Here is a 27,493-nt window from a genome sequence, read left to right on the forward strand (position 1 = left end):
CGGATTCATATCCGGGGACATGGCAGGCCACTCCATATGCTCTACACCACGGTCAGCAAGAAAGTGTTGGATCATGCGAGCACGATGAGGCCGTGCATTGTCATCTTGGAACACAAGGTTTCCTCGAAAGGCTGCACGAGCAAATGGAAGCAATGTTTCTTCCAGAATGGCCCTATACTTGAACTGGTTCAGGTTTCCATTCAGAACAACCAGGTCAGTTTTGCCCCCTGCATGAAAAGCAGCCCAAACGGTCACCCCACCACCTCCAGCTTGGACTCTTGGCACTATACAATCTTTGTTGTAGGCTTCATGCACTTGTCTGCGCACTCGGATGCGGCCATCTTGACGATAGACCAGAAATCTAGACTCATCACTGAAGGTCACGTGATTCCAGTGTCCTGGCTGCCATTAACGGTGCTCTCTGGCCCACTGCAATCGGCGCTGGCTGTGTTGTCTGGTCAGGCGTGGCTTTCTCAGGGGACGCCTGGCACGATAGCCTGCTTGAAACAGTCGTTGGTTGACTAGCCTTCTGGATACAGGCACATTTGTCAGTTGCTGCCACTCAGCCCTAAGCCGATTAGCTGACTTGGTACGGCCATTGCAGACTAACCGGAGTAGCTGGCGATCATCTCTCATTGTGGTTCTGCGTGGATGTCCTGGCCTCGGTATTGGAGTAGGGACACCCCTCTGAGCATTTCGTTTCAGGATCTTTGACACCTGACCTTGAGTGATGCCATACTGCCGAGCAATAGCACGCTGTTTCATGCCAGAATTTCGTAAAGCCACCACTCCATGACAAACAGCATTGTCAAGTTGACGGACCATCTCCAGAGGAAGCGGCAATAACTTTTGTAGACTTGCAGCAGTTGTTTTCCACTAATACAGAACGCAACAACCCTTATATACCCGATTGTGAAGCCAATCGTCAAATGTACCTGTCCCTACATTTTGTCACGCCACTTGTGATATAATCCTGTTATTGACTTCTTGCTGCGAAAGACAATCAGTGACATGGTTCTTTCAACAAAGACATCACCGAAGGGTAAAGGAAACTCACCACATTGATATACTGAGTTCAGAAAGTAAACCCAAGTCAAGAAAAAAATAAATTCCATATTAAATGCCAAGTCTGTATATATATATTGGTGCGGATCTCACCGTCGGCCCTTTTTCCCCTTACCAAGGGGGGATTAATCCCCTTGTGTGCGGCTGACCGATGTGAGTCCTGAAGTTGCCCAGCTCCCTCCAGAGAGGCAGGTGAGCAACCTCGTTCGCGACCGCGGACAAGATGTTAATTGCCGAGCGGATTACCAGCCGCGGCACGAACCATTAGCAGAAACTAGACCCGATTGTAAACGTTGGCCAAATCGTGCCACAGGTATCCAATGGGGAAATCACTAAAACGAAATGGATGTAAAGGAAAGAAGGCAAGGTAGGAAGAACAGGATTTATTACTAACTAATTATGTACAAGTCAAAAGAAACCAACGAGGAGGAAAGAAACGAAAATAAAGACAGAAGGAGAAGACACAGTGCAATACTAGCTTACCTATACAAGCTTACTTATACCCCAGGACAAGACACACAAAACAGACGACAGTCAGACTTACACGGGGATGATGACATGAATGGCAGGAAGGGGAGGAAGGTTCAGCTGGAGCAGGAGAACGGTCGGGCCGGGAGTGAGCAGCCGCCGCCCCTCCTCAGGCGTGTTCGCACGGCGGCGTCGCTTCGCAGCTGCGGCCGAAACCGCTGTCGACGCTCAAAGCTGCGGTGGTCAAAACTGCGGTTGGTTCAGCTGCGGTTGGTTCAGCTCCGGTTGGTTCAAAACTGCGGTAGACTCAAAGCTGCGGTGGACTCAAAGCTGCGGTGGACTCAAAGCTGCGGTGGACTCAAAGCTGCGGTGGACTCAAAGCTGTGGTGGACTCCGGTGGAATGCTCACTCATCTGCTGCTGCTCACTCAACTCTCTCCCGGTGGACTGCGGTGGGAGGCTCCGGGCGACGGGTTATATATCGCCACACCCTGGAACGTTCGCGAAACTGCCCGATCGTTCTCTCTCCGCCCTCTCAAGCCAAACCCCTTATCCTTGGTTGGTTGATCGGGGCTGGTTCACTCCTCCTTCCCATGATGAGGTGGAGACACGCCTTTCTTCTCCGAGCTGACCGCGTGCTCAATGGAGGGCGAATGCAGTTGGCAATGCGAATCGCGATGGTGATGCCAATAACCCCATCCAAAGTTACTGGCATTTTGAAGAGGCCATGGGGGGTGTCGGAGGGATCCTATCTTATTTCAATTCGGTGCAATGCAGAGTCAACTAGTGGGAAACACAGCCTTAAACTAATACACATAATAAGGAAATAACTATTTAGAAGGGTATATGATTTTCTACGTGCTTGTACATGGACTAGCTATGGTGCACTCATTTCAATTAACAGCCAATTAAAGGGGAAATGTACATAGGGAATTTTAATACTAAATTTACAAAGTGAAGGTTCTAAAAACCGTAACACAGCACCCTCATTCCACACGGCACGTCTCGGGCCTACAAAACTTTAACTTAGTGTGGCACGTAGGTGTAGTTCCCTCTACAATTAACCTGACCCTGAGTGTGACAGTTTTAAAACACAAATAAGTATGTCCCTCTGCTGCATTGCATCCTGCCTAACAGATTCACGCCCACAGGATAACCGAATTGCGGAATGGTTCTCAAACTAAACATGAACGGTGGGGAGCATTATTTACAAATGACGCAGATTGTATTTACAAAACGCAACCCAGGACCTGTGATTGTTCTTTTGGGGGGGGGGGGGGGGACAGCCTGCACTGCATCGACGCACCAGCACCAACAAAGAACACCATAAAGCACCAAAACGCACCGGAGTGCACAGTCACCACAGTTCATAATAAAAAACAAACCCCTGCTGGTGGTCTTGCTCTTCGGCTCCCTCTGCTGGCCGTTGTTCTTCTTGATGTTGTCATTCTCATCTTCTTGGTTGCGGCCTATTTGGACATAAAAGTGCACAACCGTGTCCATTTTTTATTTATGGCCCACAGGGGCCGACTATGGGTGGTTCACCTGTGGGCTTGGTGCCACCTCACCGGGTCCGCAAGCAAGATCTTGGGCCATCGTGGCCGGTTCCAGCAGAGGGGCCATGCCCCAACCCGTGGGGTCCATGAGTGGTGCTCAGCCACAGACATGTGGTCCATAAGTGGTGCATCGATGCAGGCAGCTGGTTGCGGGGATTCGGGCACACCGACGCGGCCCCCCCACACGCTCCTCCGGTTGGGGAAGGAAGACAGAGAAGACAGGTGAGTGAGGGGTAAGGTCACAAGGGTACACATCAATAAAGGCAATGCAAGGTGAGGTGCGTCTGGAGACCGAGCGGAGAAAAGCTCGTCCCTATCGTACGTCACCCCACCCGTCACCTGTTCTACCCTTGCCCCTTACCCCCGTATGTACAAAATATCTACATCTTTACGAATCCGTCACTATGTCTCGTCCTCCCCATATTTCCCCTATACCAAATTCGTTTTCACTCCCTCTAACCAAATTTGCCATCACCCAAATTCATCATCAATTCCTCATAAGGAGGGAGAGATAGAACAACAACACAATGTCACACCCACGTCATGATGCGTCTCACATTCCAAACATTTGCACAAAAATAATAAAAACATGGCATGGTGTGGAGTTCTGTTACCTCAGGTGAGTGGATATAGATGGTGCGAGGAGATTCCAATCCTATCTACCTTCTAAATGACATTAACTCACTTTACACTACCCGGGGTCTTTCCCTGCCAATCCATTGGCCAACTTACTCTATGCGGTTTTAAGAACCAAATTCCCATTGACCAAACTGTGGTGCTTCCTCAATTTGGGGTCTCACTCCCCCGATTCAACTCCCTGTGCCTTTGCACAATTTCAGGACTGGGTTGTGTGGCTCTCCCAGCAGGTCTACCCACCTGCACACCTCCACCACTGCAGTTGCCTCCGAGCTTACCTGCTCCTTACCCTAACCTATCTAACTGGGGAAGGCCCTCTGGCGCTCTCCCCACTCGGTGCCCTCTCTGGCACTGGGCTACCTGGGTCCGTCCTCCGGATCCTCGGGCCCCATCAACAACTTTAACGGCTCCCAGAGCCCACCTGCGGCCTCACCTGGCCAACATCCTAACAGTGGCGGAGTGCCCATTTAACTACACACACGAACAGGCCACACGCCCAGCCATTTCCACGTCACTAATGCACCCATCCAAACACCATTCTTCCACCACTCACCACAGATGCCAATATCCAACCACAATTTACCTACTCCCTCTACCTAACTCTTAAACTACCCTCCCCGGGTATTCGTGATATGGGTCCACTTTTCCCCCTACACACCTTCGCACCATCCACTGCACTCCACAGTTTCCACCATACTCACTCCACACCATCCATTCCATACTCCATATATTCCATACTCCATGTATTCCACACAACCATTCTCCATACACCTGTATTTGCACACCTGTGCCATCACACCTACACCTGGTGCTTCCTGCACCCTCCTTCCTCCCAGGCTTCTTCAATCATTCAATACAATGCACAACCACAATTATCCCTCATACGCTGCTTCATACACTTCCACGCTCAATACAACTCACAATCACCATTACTCACTCATACACTGCTCCATACACCTGTTCACTTGCACACCTGTGCAATCACACCTGGTGCCTCCTGCACCCTCCTTCCTCCCAGGCTTCTTCATTCAATACAATACACTCACCCACACTTTTCACAATACGCTACTGAATACATTTTTACACACACACACACAGCATCATCTGATCTAACTACTCCCCTCTGAAACTTGCGCTTCCCAGTCGCCCCTTTAAACTATTGCGCTCCCTCGTTGTTATAATCCAAACTAATCTACCTACGTCCCCACTACAGGTGGAATGTCGCTACTTAACGCTACCGTTACCTATGGTCAATCTTCTCTAGATCCCTATCATTTTATCCTAACCCTCCCTCGGCGAGCTTACACTGCCATAAACCCCATAAACCTATAGCTCATGTGCCCGGTATTTTTGTGTGAGGGATGGCAGAGTTGCCATCCCACCACATCGGGCATCTCCCACTATCAATTTTGCCATCAAATTCCAACCAATCAAAATTTCCCAATCACTGCCAATCAGTTTACCAATCATCAATTTTGCTTTTCAAATTTTTGCCAATCACAAATTCCCTATCCCTACCAAATGTCCTTTAACTTGAGCTTCGGTGCGTCGTTACATTTTCAAAGCCCGGCTTCGTGGAGCCGAGCAATGAATGCGGGTGGTTTGTTGCCGGCGGTTGGATCCGTCCGGCATTCGGTTCAGGGAAGGAGGTTTGCTCAGGCCGAGATCCCAAGGTCGACCTCGGCGCAGAGCCGTCCGGTCTCCCGCCCGATGGCCCGATCTCGCCCTGCCGGAACGCCTCAACCACAAGGGGTCGCCGTGCCGACCCTTCCTACCGGGCCGCCCGCTCCGCCTAGCGGAGCACGGACGTGACCGTTCGGAGCGAGGCCCGGCATGGATCCCGCACGGCGGTTATTTCGAAACCGCCGTGGTTACGATCCCCGCTGGTTCCCGCTGCACACAAAGCCCGGCACGAACCGAGGGCTCGCTTCAGCTAAAAGTCGATCGAACCGCTGCTCCGTTTAACGTCGATGCTTCACTTGCATGCTCACACCACGCGTTCCGTTCCTCATTCACACATCCAGGTGTCTCCATACACTCCGTCATTGCACCTTCTCTTACACACCCCCCAGGTACACTCATTACACTCACAGACTTCATCACACACCTGACCACCGCACACCTTGGCACACACTCGTCGTTCGCACACCTCATCAACACACCTCTTCCCGCCCACTCCTCGGTCACATCCTCTGTGACAACCACGGTGTGCACTCATCGGCACACCCAATCATGTGCTTCACTACCAACTCAAGTGTGCATTCCCACACGCGCTCGACCATTCCAGGTGTCCATCCTTTCATTCCAGGTGTACATTCTCTCTCACCTGCTACAACCAACTCGTACTCCGTGTCACTCTCACTACTCTCACCACCACACTCGGTCGCGCATTCACCTTTACTCTTGACAGCGCACTCTGTAATCATGCACTCCTCTGTTACACACCTTCCTCGTGCATCCTCTTGCACACACTCTCCCGTTACGCCCTCCATAACACTCACCATAGGTGTGCACTCTTCCGTTACATCCCCTGTAACACTCCCCATCACGCGCTTCCATGTGCCCCCCCCCCCCCCACACCTGCGCCACGACCAACTCACTCTCGACAGCACACTCACTCCTCGGCGCGCACTTTTTCCTCACACACCCCATAGTCGGACATCCTCGCACACCTCCTTTTTCCATACACTGCGGACCAGTCATACACCTCACCATTGGTCCCTCACGAACACCCGGGTCTAAACCAACACCCAAGCCGACTGAATCTCCCCTCACATCATATACATTTCCGAGTATATCGCCACTCACCTCGGTACCTCGTCTTCGCTCCTCCTCCGCCACCTGCAAACTCTTTATTTGGTTAGTAAGCACATCATCATGATTTGAGCACAGACCTTGCACCAATTCCATCACCTCCTCCTTTATCTCTCTCTTAGTTTCCCTCCGTCTCTTCTTAATTTCACTCACCCCCTCCTCCACTTCCTCTAATTTTTGCTTTACCTCTTTCATTTCCCGGTGCGCCCCCTCAATTTCTTCCTCTAAGGCCACCTTGGTCGTTTCTATGTGCGTCCTCACCTCCCGTTCTTTCATCTCCATTGTCTCTGTCACCTCGTCCAACCTCTTTGTCAACCCTTCATGTACCATCTGACATTCCCTCTTCGTCGCTACGAGTTCTTTTTTTTAAGCTCTTTCTGTGTCGCCTTCAACCCCACGATTACCGCAGTGTTCTTCTCCACTTGCTCCCCTAATTGCTTTTGTCCCACCGTCAGCTGCTCTACTACCCTCGTCAGATCCTCTATTCCCCCCTGTAACCTAGCCGTACTATTTCTCACCTCTTTCTCCATACGCTCCTCACCCCGCTTTACCTCCTCGCGTACCCCCGCGAACTCCTCGCCCACACCTCGTCTTATCTCCTCCCCCATTTCTCCCATCTCCTTGGTAGAGGCTGCCCTCATCTGCTCCAAATCATTCCTCTGGGCATCCAATTTAGTTTCCAACCCGATTTTCACCTCCTCTATTTTATCTCCCATTTGTTTAATTTCCCGGGCGGATTGCTCCCCTATTTCCCTCAATTTGCCTTCCATTGTGTTTTCTAACCCCGTTAACCCATTCTTCACCCCTTTCATCCCGTTGTCAAACCCCTCACATTTGTTGTCTATACCCTCAAATTTACTGTCTAAGCCCTCAATTTTACTGTCTAAACCCTCAAATTTGGCTTCTAGCCCCCCGATTTGATTTTCTAATCCCCCAAATTTACTGTCCAACTTCCCAATTTGGGCGCTGGTACCCCCGCGCTTCGTCCCTCATTGCTCCCATTTGGCCTCCCAGTTTCTCACTCAATTTATCGCTCCGAGCATCCATTTTATTTTCCATTTGCTCCCCCATCTTGGCCATAAGGGCCTCCATTTGCAGCATGAAAAGGCCCCAGTCCATTGGCGGCGCTGCTAAGGTCACGGGCGCGGCGACATTTGGTGCCGCTGCAACCTCGTGCGCGAGGGCGCCATCTTGCGCACCTGATACCCCCGCAACCACATCCTCATTGCTCTCCTCTTCTCTCTCCCCCATATACATTTCCCTGGGGTCCTGGGTCGACTCTACCCCCCCTTCTAACTCACCCACCGGCACCCGATCGCCTTGACTATCCATGGCACGATTTTAAAATTTAGTGGAGTTAGAAAATAAAATTTTGGGCCACTCGTAATTTTGAGTGCGCTAAGCGCACTTCAGGTCCGAATCCCACTCCTGACACCAATTGTTGCGGATCTCACCATCGGCCCTTTTTCCCCTTACCAAGGGGGGATTAATCCCCTTGTGTGCGACTGACCGACGTGAGTCCTGAAGTTGCCCAGCTCCCTCCAGAGAGGCAGGTGAGCAACCTCGTTCGCAACCGCGGACAAGATGTTAATTGCCGAGCGGATTAGCAGCCGCGGCACGAACCATTAGCAGAAACTAGACCCGATTCTAAACGTTGGCCAAATCATGCCACAGGTATCCAATGGGGAAATCACTAAAACGAAACGGATGTAAAGGAAAGAAGGCAAGGTAGGAAGAACAGGATTTATTACTAACTAATTATGTACAAATCAAAAGAAACCAAGGAGGAGGAAAAAAACGAAAATAAAGACAGAAGGAGAGACACAGTGCAATACTACCTCACCTATACAAGCTTACTTATACCCCAGGACAAGACACACAAAACAGACGACAGTCAGACTTACACGGGGATGATGACAGGAATGGCAGGAAGGCGAGGAAGGTTCAGCTGGAGCAGGAGAACTGTCGGGCCGGGAGTGAGCAGCCGCCGCCCCTCCTCAGGCGTGTTCGCACGGCGGCGTCGCTTCGCAGCCGCGGCCGAAACCGCTGTCGACGCTCAAAGCTGCGGTGGTCAAAACTGCGGTTGGTTCAGCTCCAGTTGGTTCAGCTGTGGTTGGTTCAGCTCCGGTTGGTTCAAAGCTGCGGTGGACTCAAAGCTGCGGTGGACTCCGGTGGAATGCTCACTCATCTGCTGCTGCTCACTCAACTCTCTCCCGGTGGACTGCGGTGGGAGGCTCCGGGCGACGGGTTATATATCGCCACACCCTGGAACGTTCGCGAAACTGCCCGATCGTTCTCTCTCCGCCCTCTCAAGCCAAACCCCTTATCCTTGGTTGGTTGATCGGGGCTGGTTCACTCCTCCCTCCCATGACGAGGTGGAGACACGCCTTTCTTCTCCGAGCTGACCGCGTGCTCAATGGAGGGCGAATGCAGTTGGCAATGCGAATCGCGATGGTGATGCCAATAACCCCATCCAAAGTTACTGGCATTTGAAGAGGCCATGGGGGTGTCGGAGGGATCCTATCTTATTTCAATTCGGTGCAATGCAGAGTCAACTAGTGGGAAACACAGCCTTAAACTAATACACATAATAAGGAAATAACTATTTAGAAGGGTATATATGATTTTCTACGTGTTTGTACATGGACTAGCTACGGTGCACTCATTTCAATTAACAGCCAATTAAAGGGGAAATGTACATAGGAAATTTTAATACTAAATTTACAAAGTGAAGGTTCCAAAAACCGTAACAATATATATATGTATGTATATATATATATATATATATATATATATATATATATATATAATTATATATATATATAATTATATATATATATATATATATATATATATATCTATCTATAATTCCAGTAATCTCTGTGTGTTTGTTTGTACGTTTGTACGTTTGTACGTTTGTTTGTCTGTGACCGCTGTTTCTCGACAACCACGGGTCCGATATACTTTAAACTTGCCAGGTATATTGCTGGGGACCCGAGGATGTGCCTTTTCAAGGTTTCATATTAATCGGACAATTACTTACCGAGCTATGTCCAAAAAACGATTCAACCAATCAGAGAGCAGCGAGCTATCGCGTGTGCCGAACGTGGCGGACACACTCTGCCTCGGATGGCACATTTGAGAGCGTATTCATTTATTTCACGTTTGCAAACTATGTTGGCGCTATGTTGGCGTTAAACTATGTTTTAAAACTAATAAAAACCATTTCATCTAAATAGAGGGGGGGAGGATTGTCACTGTACTCGCAAGCCGTTCGCCGTTCGCTTTGGCGTTGCGAATGGACCAAAACATTTCATGCACCAAACCATTTCATGTAAAGCGTTCGCCGTTCGCTTTGGCGTTGCGAATGGACCAAAACATTTCATGGACCAAACCATTTCATGTAAATAGAGGGGGGGATATAATTTTAGATATAGATATAGTACGGGCATGCCCTAGTATATATATAATTATATATATATATAATTATATATATATATATATATATATATATATATATATATATATATACACTGTATATATATATACTGTATACAGTCACGTGAAAAAGTCAGTACACCCCATGTAAAGTTTTGACTTTTTCAACATATTTCAACATACAGCTATTTGATCTTCATTTCAACAATATTGATAGATAAAGGTGATATAATATAACAAATATCATGAAACATTTACATTTTGTAGTCCATTGTATAATTTAAATAAACATAAATGCAAATTTCGCATGTGGAAAAACTAAGTACACCCTTGGCTCTAATAGGTGGTATTGCCCCCTTTGGCAGAAACAACCTCAAGTAGGCGTTTCTTATAACTGTCTACCAGTCTCTGACATCGACTAGGATAAATTTTTGCCCACTCCTCCATGCAGAATTATTTCAGCTGAGCGATGTTTGAGGGGTTTCTTGGCTCGTTTCAAATCCCCCCACAACATCTTGATGGGATTTAGATCCGGGCTTTGACTTGGCCATTCCAGAGCCCTTCATTTCTTTCTTTTCAGCCATTCCTTGGTGGATTTACTGGTATGTTTAGGGTCATTGTCATGTTGCAAGGTCCACCTTCGGTTGAGCTTCAACTTTCCGACAGATGGCCTCACATTATCCTCAAGCACCCTCTGGTACAATGAAGAATTCATAGTGGATTCTATGATGGTGAGCTGCCCAGGCCCTGATGCAGCAAAGCTGCCCCAAACCATAATATTTCCACCACCATGCTTTACAGTTGGTATCAGGTTCTTGTGGTCAAATGCTGTCTTTGGTTTTCGCCAAACATGTCTTCTGGTACTGTCGCCAAATAGCTCTACCTTTGACTCATCTGTCCAGAGCACATTGTTCCAGAAGTGCTGGTCTTTGCCTAGGTGTTCATTGGCAAACTTTAGTCTTGCCCTGGTGTTCTTTCTGGACAGCAAAGGTTTCCTCCTGGCACACCTCCCATGTAGATCATATTTGTGCAGCCTCTTTTTAATGGTAGACTCGTGCACTTTGACATCAACAGTGGGAAGAGCTACCTGTAGGTCCCGTGATGACGTTCTGGGGTTCTTAGAGTCTTCTTTCAGGATCTTGCGGTCTGCTCTCGGGCTGAACTTGTGGGGGCGGCCTGGCCTGAATAAGTTGGCATTTGTTTGGAATCTTCTCCACTTGCAGATGATCTTCCGGACAGTCAAATGATTGATTTCAAATTGTTTTGAGATCTTTTTAAATCCCTTCCCAGACTCGTAGGCATCTATAACCTTCTTTCTGAAGGCCTCAGAGAGCTCTTTTGATCTAGGCATGGTGACGCCGCACACTTCAACAACAAAGAGCAAACCAAACGAAATGTCTGAGGTTTAAATAAGGCAGGTTCCTCCAAGATCCTCTCTAACGATGTTCTAATCATTTGCACCTGAGCTGGTGCACCTGATTCTAATTTTAGGTATTTGTAGTGATAAATGTAGGGGTGTACTTACTTTTTCCACATGCGAAATTTGCATTTATGTTTATTTAAATTATACAATGGACTACAAAATGTAAATGTTGCATGATGTTTGTTATATTATATCACCTTCATCTATCAATATTGTTGAAATGAAGATTAAATAGCTGTATGTTGAAATATGTTGAAAAAGTCGAAACTTTACAGGGGGTGTACTTACTTTTTCACGAGACTGTATATATACACATCATGATGTGGGGAATCCGGGTTGGAATCCCATGGAATCCCATGTCTGTTGTTTATATGAATGTCCTTGTAATTCACATTAAACTAAGGTTGGCCTAGAGGTAACGCACACACATCTCTAAGCTGTCAAGCCTGGGTTTGAATCCTGACTCAAGTATAAAATGTCATCCTGGTGTTTCACAGATAAAGATGATTCATCAATGATGTGCCGTCCCTCGAATGGACGTTAAACTGGACATCCCTTTTGCCGGCATTAGTTGGTGTACGTTAAATATCCCACGGTGTCCTTCGCAAGGAGTAGGCAAGCTATCTCCGGCACCATGAACAAATGACAAATTGCTGCCCTAACCAGTACGGGCACTGCAACAGCGGCACAGACGTGCCCTCAGCCAATGATGCCACCACACATGAAAATTAGTGTTTCGGTGTGATTTGGGTACAAACTCCTCCATGAGACTTTGATTAATGTTAGAAAGATAAGGAATTAAAAAGAATTCGGGATTTAAACGATGTAGGCCTACTTGTGTACATATCAAGTGCATCCCAAGGAATGACTCATCAATTGCATAAATGGATGTTCTTCTAGGAAGGAAAGGATTCCCCGTGGCTGGAATCTCAGGTGGGACCTAAAGGTCACCTCGTCCTCCCGAAAAACCTGACTCCAGGCAAATATTTCACGGGTGAAGTGCGAGCGGTTTCGCAGGTTGGTCAATCTCCATCGTCCTCCTTCAGGTTCTTCATGCAAAGCGACGACCCACGGACTGGTGAGTGGGAAATATGGGAATGATGTATGAATGATGGACATGTGTGTGAACGTGGGATGAGGAACACATGGTCACGTGGTTTGAAGTCGATGTGAGATGATGGTGAAGCTGTAGCTTTTTGGCACTGGAGTGAAGAAAGGCAAAGGAACTGTACTCGTACCATGGAGTCGTTTGTGGAGTGATGAGAGTAGAGATGCTTTGTTTTTGGGAAAGGGGCGCCAATTTGATTCATACACCTGCATGAAGAAGTAAATGTATTTTATTTGCCAGATGTGGGGCGCCCCTTTATATGACCTTTTCTAGAGCATTACTTGGTTCCGCCTAAGAACACAATAGTCAGGGCCCTTCGGGATATTTTGGTTCAAATTCTTCCAAAAGCATCAAATTTGGCGCAGATGTTGCCCATGCCATACTCTTTCGATTTTTGACGGGCGCCAAGGGCGGTATGATCCGGGGACCATACCGGTCCATCCCGCCATGTCACCTGACCTATGTCGTCATAATTAGGATATGCATCCAATCACATGGCGTACTATAAGTGGTCAAAGTTCAAAATGAATCGATCGAAAAATGAAGGCAGGGATCCATTTTTAAGGTTTTCATAAATTCCAATATGGCCACCAGGTCACATGACCTATGACGTCATATTTATGACATGTATACAATCATGTATACATGAACTCGGATCATGATCGCACAAAAATTAAACACAAGGATATGGCATACAGTTCATAAAACATCAAAATCCGTACCTTTGTAATTAGACTGATGAACTGCATATGCCTGGAAATTAGGAAATAGACATGTAAATATTTCCTCTAATTGTCAAAAATAAGGTCAGAGTTCGATTACCCAACCCAGAAACATAAAATGGTGAACCTCGCGTAAATCTTGGCAAAAAACTAAAAAACCAACATGTTTGATTCAAAAATGACCTTTAAGATGACCTTGAGGGTTGACCTTGACCTCGAATCATCAAAATAACATCATAATTGGATTCCTTGACCTCGAAAACCCCTGAAAAGTGGTATCATACATGATTCCAACCCTTTTGGTTATTTAACTGATTTTCCTCTAATCCGGGTGGCGGCCATTTAGTATTTCGCCAATATGGGGCCCCCGGGGGGGGGGGGGGGGGCGCCCGTCTTGGCGCCCGTCAAAAATTTAAAGAGTATGGCATGGGCAACATCTGGGCCAAATTTGGTGCTTTTGGAAGAATTTGAACCAAACGGCCCCAAAATATCCCAAAGGGCCCTGACTACAAGGGTAGTCCAGCATGCACACGAGATTTTTTGAATGCCCCTTATTTTGTATTGTTCAGCATTTTCTACAAGCTATGGAATGTCCCTTCTTTTCTATAGTTTGCCACATCGCACATACCCTTATGTAAAGGGCCCTTTGCTATGCCCTTGACATTTTTTCACAAGATACATTTTAAATACGAACAAAATGCATTTGTTCATCGTACAAGACTTTATTCAAGACGATATAAGAGACTTGGAAAAAGTAAGGGGAAAAAAAAATTCAACCGAGACGGGATTCAAACCCACAATCTCCAGCTTGGGAGTCTGATGCTTTATCCATTAGGCCATTGAGCCAGCTTGTTAGAATTTTTTTTTTTTTTTTTTAAAGGTGTATAAAGTGTGTATATATGGATATTTATATATACAATATACCAGTAGAAGCCGAGAAACTAATTTTCAGTCCTCGTGTTAAAGTTGCATACAGATAAACCATCCCAAAAAAGGAAGGGGCACTTTGCGCCTCCCTCGATTTCCATACAACAAGCAATTTGACGTGGTGCAATACTCATAATGACGCTGCAATTCAGCTTTACGAACAATTACGTCTTAAATATGAATAAAATGCATTTGTTCATCATACAAAATGTTCATTTGTTCATTATTCAAGACAATATAAAAGACTTGAAAAAGTAAGGGGAAAAAAAAAATTCAGCCCAGATGGGACTTGAACCCACAATTCCCCAGTTTGGGAATCTGATGCTTTATCCATTAGACCATTGGGCTAGCACGTTAGATTTGTGTAATAATATTTTTATATATTTATATATAGTGTTGCGGTTTTGACTTTTGTTTAATAAAGGTTAAATTTTCCCCTCATAGTTAGTCACACAAACAACATGTAGCCTCGCGATAGTGCAGTTATCTCTTAGTATTTGTGAGCATAGTCCTTTTCCTGTGTTAGTTTTGCGTTGAGTAGAATAATGAGAGTAGGTCCTTCTCATACTTCCATTGCCTTATCCCGCCTCCATTGCCTTATGCCTCTTATGCCTCTTTGTGCTGCCTTTGGCTTTTTGGCGCGAATTAACACGAGGCAGGCCTAGCAGGTCGGGTCGGGACCGAATGAGGGCGGCGAAGAAGCTGACGGTAAGCGCAAGCCGCCAATCAGGGCTCACAGGTAGTGGCTGCAGCATTGCGTCACAGGGCGTGGCGATATAACCGTTGCGCAAAGCCACCAGGAGCAGTTGAGTGAGGACTGACGAGAAGAGAAGAGGAGTTGAAGGAGCGCGGTCAGCATTGGAGTTTGAGAGATACGAGATCGGAGAAAGGCGCGCATGAACCAAGATACGCGCTCATATTAAAGTGACGCTCGGTTGAGTTTGAAGCCGAGCCGCTATAGTGCATTGGGTTATGCGAGTGATAGCGCGCTGGTTGCTAAACGCGCTGTGGAACCGCCAGCCGCGCCGAGAGACACGTACATTCCTTCCCGCCTTCCTGCCTCATCATCTGCCTTTTGTTCGGGAGACGCGCTACGAGGATCTTTCCACCGCCTGCTCGCCATCATCGCGGGACGTGCTGTGACCGAGGAGAGCCGGCCGGGGCCGTTCCTGGCCGACCAAGTCGGCACGTTTGGCCTAAACATCATCCTGCCTGCAATTTCCCTGTGTGAGTGTGAACGGGCCCGTGTCTGGGATTTTATAATAAAACTGCTTAAGTTCTGCTCTGTGTCTGCTTTCTACCAACTTGTACATAAGTGTAAATAATAATTAAACCTGTGTTCTTCCTTTGATTCTACCGCTTTTGTGATTTCCATCATTGACTAAGCGTGGTACGAATGAAACCGCTCTAATCGGGGTCCAATATCAACAGTGACTGCATGGATCACGTGGTACGCAATCTGCTCGGTGTTCTCAAATTACACGTGGCTCGTGCGAGGCTTGGTTCCCCGCTTCCGTGGCGGCGCAGGTATTTAGGTACGAGCGAGACTTGGTCCCGAAACCCTACCTTGCGTTTGCCCGGAAGAGGCGTTTCAAGTCTCTCGGTTACGCCAGGCCCAGAAAGAACAAGGGGCTTAATCCCCCCTTGGTAAGGGTAAGAAGGGCGGCGGAGAACCGCAACAATATATATATACTAGTGGGGTCACCCGTGGGAATCCCACCGGCATGGACGTTTGTGACATTTGGACATCTTGATTTCGATGCTGCACATTATATTTTACAAAATGGTTACTGGCAATTCATCAGATCCAGAAATGCTGTAATGAACACAATTTATTTATTTCACATAATATGTGACCCCTCACTCCTCTCCACCTGACACTCTCCTCTCTCCACCCTCACGCCTCTCCAATCCCACTCCTCCTCACACTCTCCTCCAATACCTCCTCACACTCCCCTCCAATACCTCCTCACACTCCCCTCCAATACTCCCTCACACTCCTCTCCAATCTCTCACACTCCTCTCCAATCCCCCACACTCCTTTCCAATCCCTCACACTCCTCTCCAATCCTTCACACTCCTCTCCAATCACTCCTCACACTCCTCTCCAATCGCTCCTCACACTCCCCTCCAATCGCTCCTCACACTCCCCTCCAATCGCTCCTCACTCTCCTCTCCAATCACTCCTCACTCTCCGCTCCAATCGGCCCACTCTCCAACCCCTCGCTCCTCACTCTCCAACCCCTCGCTCCTCACTCTCCAACCCCTCGCTCCTCACTCTCCAACCCCTCACTCCTCACTCTCCAACCCCTCACTCCTCACTCTCCAACCCCAAGCTCCTCTCCAATTTCTCACTCCTTTCCAACCCCTAGCCCCCCACTCTCTAACCCCTAGCTCCTCACTCCACAACCCCTAGCTCCTCACTCTCCAACCCCGAGCTCCTCACTCTCCAACCCCAAGGTCCTCACTCTCCAACCCCTAACTCCTCTCCAACCCCTCGCCCCTCTCCAACTCCTCGCTCCTCTCCAACCCTCCTCATCGTTGTTGCAGCAGCATCCTGTGCGGTTCTCCCGTCTCGTTCTTTTTCTTGCTGCATCCTGTTCAAGTCTGCATTGAGGACTGAGGTTCGTCGACAGACTCGTTCACCCGTCTCATTCGTTTTCTTGCTGCATCCAGTTAAAGTCTGCGTTCTTCATCGACCGTCTCATTCATTTTGGAAATGGAAGTTTCCACGCAACGCATGAATTGTCACGATCCTCAAGAGGAAGTGTCTCGTAATCATCAAATGACAAATGGCAAGTAAATTACATTGTGAAAATTAAAGATTTCAAATAAACCTATTTAAAGTGTATGCGCACATAACTAATAAAAAAAAAACGAAGAAATATCTCTCGGTAATTTCCTGAAACATATTTTACTTCCGGATAATAATGTTGAATGAAATAAGAACGAAGAAATATATGTCGTTTTTGTGACGACTGTCATCAAAAGTAAAAGTAATATATCTTAACGGAAAAGAAAAAGCGAATTTTTAATATAGGTCGACATCTATACCCGACTTATTTTAGGCGGTGTATTTTCATGTATCATCGTAGCACGATTTTTAAAAATATATCTCTGCATTTTCCCGTGTGTGCATGAATGTTCTCAATTATTTCTGACACCGCCTAAAATAAGTCGGGTATAAATGTCGACCACGATGGTCTAAAACCATCGATAAAAAATTAAATCAGATGGTGAATTCGAGATAAAATCGTGAGGGTGACTCAATGAATGGGCTTTGTTTTACAGGCCTTTGAGAATTCATTTCGTTCTATAAACGGAAATTTCATGGGATTCTCTTCCCGTTTTTTTTCAACCGAGTCTAAAACTATGTTAGCGACTGTTAAAAATGAAATGATATATCGAATTTGAGTTGGAATAAACCTGTGTGAGAGAGAAAGACAGCACGGGCCTAACTAAACAGGCCTCAAAGCTATTTGAGGTAATAAAATGGTGGATTGTAGCGGTTACCGCTGGATGCACACAATCGCCTTGCACCGGCCAGAACACGGCCAGACGCGCCTCTCCCGGGCATGCCCGGACTCACTGTTCCCGGGCACGCCCGAACCTCCCGGGCACGCCCGGTCTCGTCTTTCCCGGGCTCGCCCAGAGCGTCCGGGCATGCCCGCTATCACCTTTCCAGGGCTCGCCCAGAGCGTCCGGGCATGCCCGCTATCGCCTTTCCAGGGCTCGCCCAGAGCGTCCGGGCATGCCCGCTATCGCCTTTCCAGGGCTCGCCCAGAGCGTCCGGGCATGCCCGCTCTCGCCTTTCCAGTGCTCGTCCAGAGCGCCCGGGCACGCCCAGCCTCGACTTGCCAGGCCGCAGCCAAACACGCCTGGGCAGGTCCAGACTCGCCTTTCCAAGGCTCGCCCTTGACACCCGGGCATGCCCGGTATAGCTTTTGCCGGGCAAACTTCCCGACATAAATGTGTATATATATTGCTGCCCGATAAACGGGCTTTTGTCAGAATACCTGAGCTGTTTTGTTTCAATGAAGCAACTCGGACGAATTCCGTCTTTGGTCGCGTCAATTCTTTCGACTCACGTTGGAGCGCAGCTCCTTCACTGGTGACCTACCGACATGGACATGGCAGTGACTCTTAAACTGCCTACCTTCTGGGAGGCTCACGCGGCTGTTTGGTTCGCCCAGGCAGACTCCCAGTTCGCCCTGCGAGGCATCACCGCGGACGACACCCGCTTCTACCACGTCGTGGCAGCGCGCGGTTCCGCCACCGCGGCCCGCGCCCTGAGCCTCCTCGAGCACCCGCCGGCTGCCGACAAGTATGACGCGCTGAAGACGCTCCTCCTCGACGCTTTCGCCCTCTCACCGGCGGCACGCGCACGGCGCCTGCTCGACCTGCCCGAGCTCGGCGACACGCGCCCGTCCGAGCGCATGGACTATATGCTCTCGTTGATCGGTGAGCACTCTCCGGATTTTCTGTTCCGCGAGTTGTTCCTTCGCCAACTGCCTCACCTGGTACGCCTCGCCCTGGCTGGCACGTCGATCACCGATCCCCGCGCCCTCGCCAGGGAAGCCGATAACATCTCATCGGCGGGCCAACACATCGGCGCGGCTACCTGGAGCCTGCCGCCGTCCGAGGCGACGCCCACGACGCCCGAGCGCCCTGCGCGGTTGGAGGCCGAACTGCCGGTGAAACTGTCGGCCGCCACGCCGCACCGACCACTTCCGACACGACGGCCGGGGCCTCCACCTGACCAGGCGTGGTGTTATTACCACGCCAGGTTCGGACACAAGGCTCGGACGTGCCGACCCCCGTGCACTTTCGGCAAGTCGGGAAACGGCCGGGCCGGCGTTCATTCCCAGCCATGAGCGCCGGCCACTCGGGCAACTTGCTTTTTATTCGGGACAAAGCGTCCGGGCGGCGTTTCCTTTGTGACACCGGCGCCCAACTGAGCGTCATACCCGCCTCCGAGCAGGACAGGCGGGACGCCGTTTGCAGCCCCTCTTTGGTCGCTGCTAATGGCTCGGCCATACGCACTTTCGGCCCGCGCAACGTCACCCTCTGCTTCGGCAGCCAGCGCTTTCAGTGGACCTTTGTGACCGCCTGCGTCCCCATGGCTTTGCTGGGCGCCGACTTCCTCTGCGCGCACGGGCTGCTGGTCGACGTCAAACGTCGTCGCCTTGTCAACGCCGAGACCTTCAGCTCCCTGGCGTGCACGATGAGCAGCTCCGCGCCGACCGAACTGGCGTGCGCCCTCCCGACGGCGAACGAGTTCGCTCGCCTGCTCACGGAATTCCCGGCCCTCACACGGCCGACGTTTTCGGCCGTCGCAGTGCGGCATGGGATCGAGCACCACATACCCACTACGGGCCCGCCGGTCTATGCCAGGGCCCGCCGCCTCGACCCGGCCAAGCTCGCCGTGGCAAAGGCCGAGTTCGACGCGTTGGAGCACCTCGGCATCGTGCGGCGCTCCAATAGCGCGTGGGCCTCACCACTGCACATCGTGCCAAAGCCGGGGGGCGGATGGCGCCCGTGTGGCGACTACCGCCGCCTCAACGACGCTACCACCCCCGACAGGTACCCGATCCCGCACATCCAGGACTTTTCCGCCCGTTTGGCGGGACGGGTCATATTTTCCAAAATTGACCTGATACGGGGATACCACCAGGTACCTGTCCGGGCGGCCGACGTCCCGAAGACGGCCGTCATCACGCCGTTCGGCCTGTTCGAATTTTTGAGGATGCCGTTTGGCCTCAAGAATGCGGCCCAGGCGTTCCAGCGCTTAATGGACGGCGTGCTGCGCGACCTGCCATTTCTTTTCGTCTATCTGGACGACATCCTCGTCGCCAACATGTCCCGCGCCGAGCACCTCCTCCACCTCCGAACACTGTTCGGTCACCTCAGCGAGCACGGCTTAATTGTCAACCCGGCCAAATGCCACTTCGGCACGACGACCGTTGACTTTTTGGGCCACCGCATCACCAAGACCGGGGCCGTGCCGCTGCCGACCAAGGTCGAGGCCATCACCACGTTCCCGTGTCCCCGTTCCATCAAGGCCCTACAAGAGATCCTCGGCATGGTGAATTTTTATCACCGATTCGTGCTCCGCGCTGCTCAGCTCATGCGGCACCTTTACGAGGCCCTCCGGGGCAAGCCGGCCAAGCATGACATCGTTTGTTCCACGGCCATGGACGCGGCCTTCGCGAGCGCAAAACGGGCCCTCGCCGACGCAACGCTGCTGGCTCACCCGGTGCTCAACGCGCCCATCGCCCTCACTACGGACGCCTCCAACTACGCGGTGGGCGCCGTCCATGAACAATGGGTGGACGGGGTTTGGCAGCCACTCGCTTTTTTCAGCCGGCAGCTCCGGCCGAACGAGTTAAAATACAGCACGTTCGACCGCGAGCTGCTCGGTCTATTCCTGGCCGTTCGCCATTTCCGACACCTCCTGGAGGGCCGCCCGTTCACGGCTTTCGTCGACCACAAGCCGTTGGTCTACGCAATGGCCAAAGTCATGGAGCCGTGGTCGGCCCGCCAGCAGCGCCACCTCTCCGCCGTGTCGGAATTCACCACGGACATCCGGCACGTCGCCGGCAAAGACAACGCTGTGGCCGACTGTCTTTCTCGGGCCAGCGCGAACGCGGTCCACCTCGGCGTGGACTTCGCGCTCATGGCGGCCGACCAGACCACCGACACCTCGGTGCAGGCCCTCCAGGCGGTGGTCACGGGCCTCCGCCTGGCCGACATCCCCTTCGCGGGCACCGTCCTGCTCTGCGACGTCTCCCAGGGCCAGCCTCGCCCCATCGTGCCCGTTTCCTGGCAGCGCCGCATCTTCGCCTCCATCCACGGCCTTTCTCACCCGGGCCGGAAAGCTTCTCAGAAGCTGGTGTCGGCGCGTTTCGTCTGGCACGGCCTTCGACGGAACGTCCGCGACTGGGCCAACGCCTGCACGGCCTGCCAGCGGGCCAAGGTCCACCGCCACACCCAGGCCCCGCTGGTACCTTTCACCGTGCCTGCACGGCGTTTCGACCACGTCCACGTGGACCTGGTGGGTCCCCTGCCCCCATCGCGGGGGTTCACCCACCTGCTCACCATGGTGGACAGGACCACCAGGTGGCCGGAGGCCGTGCCCCTCACCTCCACCACCACCGCTGACGTGGCGCAGGCGTTCATCGCCACCTGGGTCGCGCGCTTCGGCGCACCGGCGGACATCTCGTCCGACCGCGGCCCACAGTTCACGTCCGAACTTTGGGGCGCGGTCGCCCGCTCGTTGGGGGTCACGCTGCACCGCACCACGGCCTACCACCCCCAAGCCAACGGGTTGTGCGAGCGGTTTCACCGCTCCATGAAGGCCGCACTCATGGCCGGCCTTCAGGACGACGGTTGGACCGACCGGCTGCCGTGGGTCCTTTTGGGCCTCCGCACGGCCCCCAAGGAGGACCTCCGGGCGTCCGCCGCCGAGCTCGTCTACGGCCAGCCGCTCCGCGTCCCGGGCGAGTTCATGCCCGACGCTACCAGTCCCTGGTCCGCCGCACACCAGCGCTCGGACCTCCAGGAGGCCGCCCGCCGATTTGCCCCCGTGCCAACGTCCCGCCACGGTGGCCCCCAGTCCTACGTCCCCCCGGCGCTTCGCACAGCGGAGTACGTCTTTGTGCGTCATGACGCGCACCGGGGGCCACTCCGGCCGCCGTACGACGGGCCCTTCCGGGTCCTGCGACGGGGCGACAAGTCCTTTGTCGTCGACGTTGGCGGCCGGTCGGACCGGATCTCTGTGGACCGCCTCAAACCGGCGCACATGGACGTCGACCGACCACCACGGTTGGCCCTTCCTCCGCGGCGAGGCCGCCCCCCGTCCACAGTTCCCCCCGCTCGACCACCCACCACCACGTCGGACCCCTCCCCACGACCCTCCAGGGGTCGCTTCGGCCGGGTCATCCGGACCCCCCTTAAATTGACCCTGCCGGTGCAGGTCGATTCTGGAGGGGCGTGTGTAGCGGTTACCGCTGGATGCACACGATCGCCTTGCACCGGCCAGAACACGGCCAGACGCGCCTCTCCCGGGCATGCCCGGACTCACTGTTCCCGGGCACGCCCGAACCTCCCGGGCACGCCCGGTCTCGTCTTTCCCGGGCATGCCCGCTCTCGCCTTTCCAGGGCTCACCCAGAGCGTCCGGGCATGCCCGCTATCGCCTTTCCAGGGCTCGCCCAGAGCGTCCGGGCATGCCCGCTATCGCCTTTCCAGGGCTCGCCCAGAGCGTCCGGGCATGCCCGCTCTCGCCTTTCCAGTGCTCGTCCAGAGCGCCCGGGCACGCCCAGCCTCGACTTGCCAGGCCGCAGCCAAACACGCCCGGGCAGGTCCACACTCGCCTTTCCAAGGCTCGCCCTTGACACCCGGGCATGCCCGGTATAGCTTTTGCCGGGCAAACTTCCCGACATAAATGTGTATATATATTGCTGCCCGATAAACGGGCTTGTGAGAATACCTGAGCTGTTTTGTTTCAATAAAGCAACTCGGACGAATTCCGTCTTTGGTCGCGTCAATTCTTTCGACTCGCGTTGGAGCGCAGTTCCTTCAGGATATTTGTTTACATGAAGCCTCTCCAAGAATGCGTGGAGCTACTCTGTAAACGGAGTAAGCCACACCCCCGGACAGACAGAATAACCGTAGCCTATTATAATATATTGTAGCGGCTGCCGCTGGGGTTACACAATCGCCTTGCACCTATCAAGGACGCGGAGCGATCACCAGGCCGGGCTCGTCCAGGACGCCCGGGCAGGCCCGCGCTCGACTTGCCAGGCCTCGGTCGGGACGCCCGGGCAGGCTCGCCCTCGGCTTGCCAGGCCGCAGCCGGCCCGCGGGGCCACGCCCCCTGGCGCCAGGCCTGGGCAAACCCCCTGGCGGAATAGATATATATTGCCGACCGTAAAACGTTTTTCCCAGAGTGCCTGAGTGTTTGATTCTAATAAAGCAGCTCAGATGAATTCAAGCTTTTTGTCGCGTCCATTCTTTCGATCGACGTGGGAGCCACAGCTCCTTCATTGGTGACCTACCGACATGGACACGGCAGTCGCCCTTAAACTGCCTACCTTCTGGGAGGCTCACGCGGCGGTTTGGTTCGCACAAGCGGAGTCCCTGTTCGCCCTGCGGGGCATCACGGCGGACGACACCCGCTTCCACCACGTGGTCGCTGCGCTCGGTTCAGCCACCGCAGCCCGCGCCCTGAGCCTCCTCGAGAGCCCGCCAGCCGCGGACAAATACGGCGCGATTAAGAAGCTTCTCCTCGACGCTTTCGCCCTCCCAGCGGCGGAACGCGCACGGCGCCTGCTCGATTTGCCGGAGCTTGGCGACACGCGCCCTTCCGAGCGAATGGACTACATGCTTTCGCTGCTCGGCGAGCACTCTCCGGCATTCCTGTTCCGGGAGCTGTTCCTCCGTCAGCTGCCTAACCCGGTACGCCTCGCCCTGGCAAGCACGACGATCACAGATCCCCGGGCCCTTGCCAGAGAAGCCGACAAAATCTCCGCCGCGGGACAGCGCATCGCAGCGGCGACATGGGACCCGCCGCCGCCTGATGCACCATCCATGGCGCCCGAGCACCCGGCGCGTTCGACGGCCGAACTGCCGACGCAATTGGCGGCCGCTGTACCGAGCCGACCACGTTCAGCACGACGTCCGAAGCCTCCACCCGACCAAGCGTGGTGTTCCTATCATGCCAGGTTCGGACAGAAGGCCCGGACATGCCGACCCCCGTGCACCTTCGGCGGGTCGGGAAACGGCCAGGCCGGCGTTCATTACCTGCCATGAGCGCCGGCCACAGTCACACGGGCAACTTACTGTTCATCACGGATAAAGCGTCCGGACGGCGCTTCCTGTGCGACACCGGCGCCCAAGTGAGCGTCATGCCCGCCTCTGACCAGGACAGGCAATCCGCGGTTTGCGGCCCCTCCTTGGTTGCGGCCAACGGATCGACTATCCGCACCTTCGGCCCGCGCAACGTCACCCTCTGCTTCGGCGGCCAACGCTTCGCTTGGACGTTTGTAACCGCCAACGTGCCCATGGCTCTGCTCGGCGCCGACTTCCTCTGCGCACACGGACTGCTGGTGGACGTCCAACGGCGTCGTTTAATCAACGCTGAAACCTTCAGCTCCCTGGTATGCACATTGAGCAGCTCCGCGCCGACCGAGCTGGCATGCACCGTCCCGGCGGCGAACGAGTTTGCTCGCCTGCTCGCGGAGTTCCCGGCCCTCACGCGGCCGACGTTTTCGGCCGTCGCAGTACGGCATGGGATCGAGCACCACATACCAACCACGGGCCCGCCGGTCTACGCCAGGGCCCGCCGCCTCGACCCAGCCAAGCTTGCCGTTGCGAAGGCCGAATTCGACGCGTTGGAGCACCTCGGCATCGTGCGGCGCTCCGATAGCGCGTGGGCCTCGCCACTGCACATCGTGCCAAAGCCGGGGGGTGGATGGCGCCCGTGTGGCGACTACCGCCGTCTTAATGACGCTACAACACCCGACAGGTACCCGATCCCGCATATCCAAGACTTCTCCGCCCGTCTGGCGGGACGGGTCATTTTTTCAAAAATTGATCTCATACGGGGATATCACCAGGTACCTGTCAGGGCGGCCGACGTCCCTAAAACGGCAGTCATCACGCCGTTCGGCTTATTCGAGTTCTTGCGGATGCCGTTTGGTCTCAAGAACGCGGCTCAGGCGTTCCAGCGCTTGATGGACGGCGTGCTGCGTGACCTGCCGTTCCTTTTCGTTTACCTGGACGACATCCTCGTCGCCAGCACGTCCCGGGCCGAGCACCTCCTCCACCTCCGAACACTGTTCGGGCGCCTCAGCGAGCACGGCCTCATCGTCAACCCGGCCAAATGCCACTTCGGCACGACGGCCGTTGATTTTTTGGGCCACCACATCACCAAGAACGGGGCTGTGCCGCTGCCAACCAAGGTCGAGGCCATCACCACTTTCCCGCGTCCCCGCACCATAAAGGCCCTGCAGGAATTCCTGGGAATGGTGAATTTTTATCACCGCTTCGTGCCCCGCGCTGCTCAACTCATGCGGCCCCTCTACGAAGCCCTCCGGGGCAAGCCGGCCAAGCACGACATCGCCTGGTCCGCAGCAATGGATGCGGCCTTCCAAAGCTCAAAGCGGGCCCTCGCCGACGCAACACTGCTCGCTCACCCGGTGCTCAACGCTCCCATCGCCCTCACCACGGATGCCTCCGACTACGCGGTGGGCGCCGTACATGAGCAATGGGTGAACGGGGTTTGGCAGCCACTCGCTTTTTTCAGCCGGCAGCTCCGGCCGAACGAGCTCAAATACAGCACGTTTGACCGGGAGCTCCTCGGTCTACACCTGGCCGTCCGCCATTTCCGCCACCTCCTGGAGGGCCGACCTTTCACGGCGTTCGTCGACCACAAGCCGTTGGTTTACGCCATGGCCAAGGTCACGGAGCCATGGTCGGCCCGCCAACAGCGCCACCTCTCCGCCGTGTCGGAGTTTACCACGGACATCCGGCACGTCGCCGGCAAAAACAACGCCATGGCCGACTGTCTTTCCCGGGCCAGCGCGAACGCGGTCCACCTGGGCGTGGATTTTGCGCTCATGGTGGCGGACCAAACCACCGACACCACGGTGCAAGCCCTCCGGGCGGCGGACACGGGCCTCCGCCTGGCCGACATCCCCTGCGCGGACACTGTCCTGCTCTGCGACGTCTCCCAAGGCCGGCCTCGCCCCATCGTGCCCGTCACCTGGCAACGCCGCATCTTCGCCTCCCTCCACGGCCTTTCCCACCCGGGCCGGAAAGCTTCCCAGAAGCTGGTGTCGGCGCGTTTCGTCTGGCACGGCCTTCGTCGGGACGTCCGCGATTGGACCAGCGCCTGCACCGCCTGCCAACGGGCCAAGGTCCACCGACACACCCAGGCCCCGCTGGCACCTTTCACCGTGCCCGAACGACGTTTCGACCACGTCAACGTGGATCTGGTGGGCCCCCTTCCCCCATCACGAGGGTTCACACACCTGCTCACCATGGTGGACAGGACCACCAGGTGGCCGGAGGCCGTTCCCCTCGTCTCCACCACCACCGCCGACGTGGCGCAGGCCTTCATCGCCACCTGGGTCGCCCGCTTCGGCGCACCGGCGGACATCTCGTCAGACCGCGGACCACAGTTCACCTCCGAGCTGTGGGGCGCGGTCGCCCGCAACCTGGGGGTCAAGCTCCACCGTACTACGGCCTACCACCCCCAAGCAAACGGGTTGTGCGAGCGATTCCACCGCTCCATGAAGGCCGCGCTCATGGCCGGCCTTCAAGACGGCGGTTGGGCCGACCGGCTGCCGTGGGTCCTTTTGGGCCTTCGCACGGCCCCCAAGGAGGACCTCCAGGCATCCACCGCTGAGCTGGTCTATGGCCAGGTGCTACGCGTCCCGGGCGAATTCGTGCCCGACGCTACCAGCCCCTGGTCCGCAGCTCGCCAGCGCTCGGACCTCCAGGAGGCCGCCCGACGGTTTGCCCCCGTGCCGACATCCCACCACGGTGACCCCCAGTCCTACGTCCCCCCAGCACTCCGCACCGCGGAGTATGTTTTTGTGCGTCACGACGCACATCGGCGGCCACTCCAGCCGCCGTACGACGGGCCCTTCCGGGTGCTGCGACGGGACGACAAGTCGTTCGTCATCGACATCGGCGGCAGGTCGGACCGGATTGCAGTGGACCGCCTCAAGCCGGCGCACGTGGACGTCGACCACCCACCACGGGTGGCCCTCCCGCCGCGGCGAGGCCGCCCCCCGTCCACGGTGCCCCCCACTCGACCGCCCACCACCTCACCGGACCCCCTCCCACGACCCACCAGGGGTCGCTTCGGCCGGGTCATCAGGACCCCCCTCAAGTTGACCCTGCCGGTGCAAGTCGATTCTGGGGGGACGTGTGTAGCGGCTGCCGCTGGGGTTACACAATCGCCTTGCACCTATCAAGGACGCGGAGCGATCACCAGGCCGGGCTCGTCCAGGACGCCCGGGCAGGCCCGCGCTCGACTTGCCAGGCCTCGGTCGGGACGCCCGGGCAGGCTCGCCCTCGGCTTGCCAGGCCGCAGCCGGCCCGCGGGGCCACGCCCCCTGGCGCCAGGCCTGGGCAAACCCCCTGGCGGAATAGATATATATTGCCGACCGTAAAACGTTTTTCCCAGAGTGCCTGAGTGTTTGATTCTAATAAAGCAGCTCAGATGAATTCAAGCTTTTTGTCGCGTCCATTCTTTCGATCGACGTGGGAGCCACAGCTCCTTCAATATAATATAATATATATATATTTTTATATATATATATATATA

The 27,493-nt window shown here is 53.7% G+C and overlaps 1 protein-coding gene across 2 annotated transcripts in view; it reads left to right on the forward strand.

Annotated features, from left to right (window-relative positions):
• Positions 1-27,493, forward strand: part of LOC137421361 (neural cell adhesion molecule 2) — a 150,563-nt gene that overhangs the window by 102,932 nt on the left and 20,138 nt on the right. For both annotated transcript variants that reach the window (XR_013622342.1, XM_068107345.2), the window contains exon 16: positions 12,300-12,477. Coding sequence is in view for 1 of the 2 variants with exons in the window: in XM_068107345.2 (XP_067963446.2) it covers positions 12,300-12,477 (178 nt within the window). In the remaining variant the exon portion in view is untranslated. The remainder of the gene's footprint in view (positions 1-12,299; positions 12,478-27,493) is intronic.

This window comes from Myxine glutinosa, chromosome 2, assembly GCF_964187855.1.
Source record: "Myxine glutinosa chromosome 2, kmMyxGlut1.1, whole genome shotgun sequence".
Lineage (NCBI taxonomy): Eukaryota > Metazoa > Chordata > Myxini > Myxiniformes > Myxinidae > Myxine > Myxine glutinosa.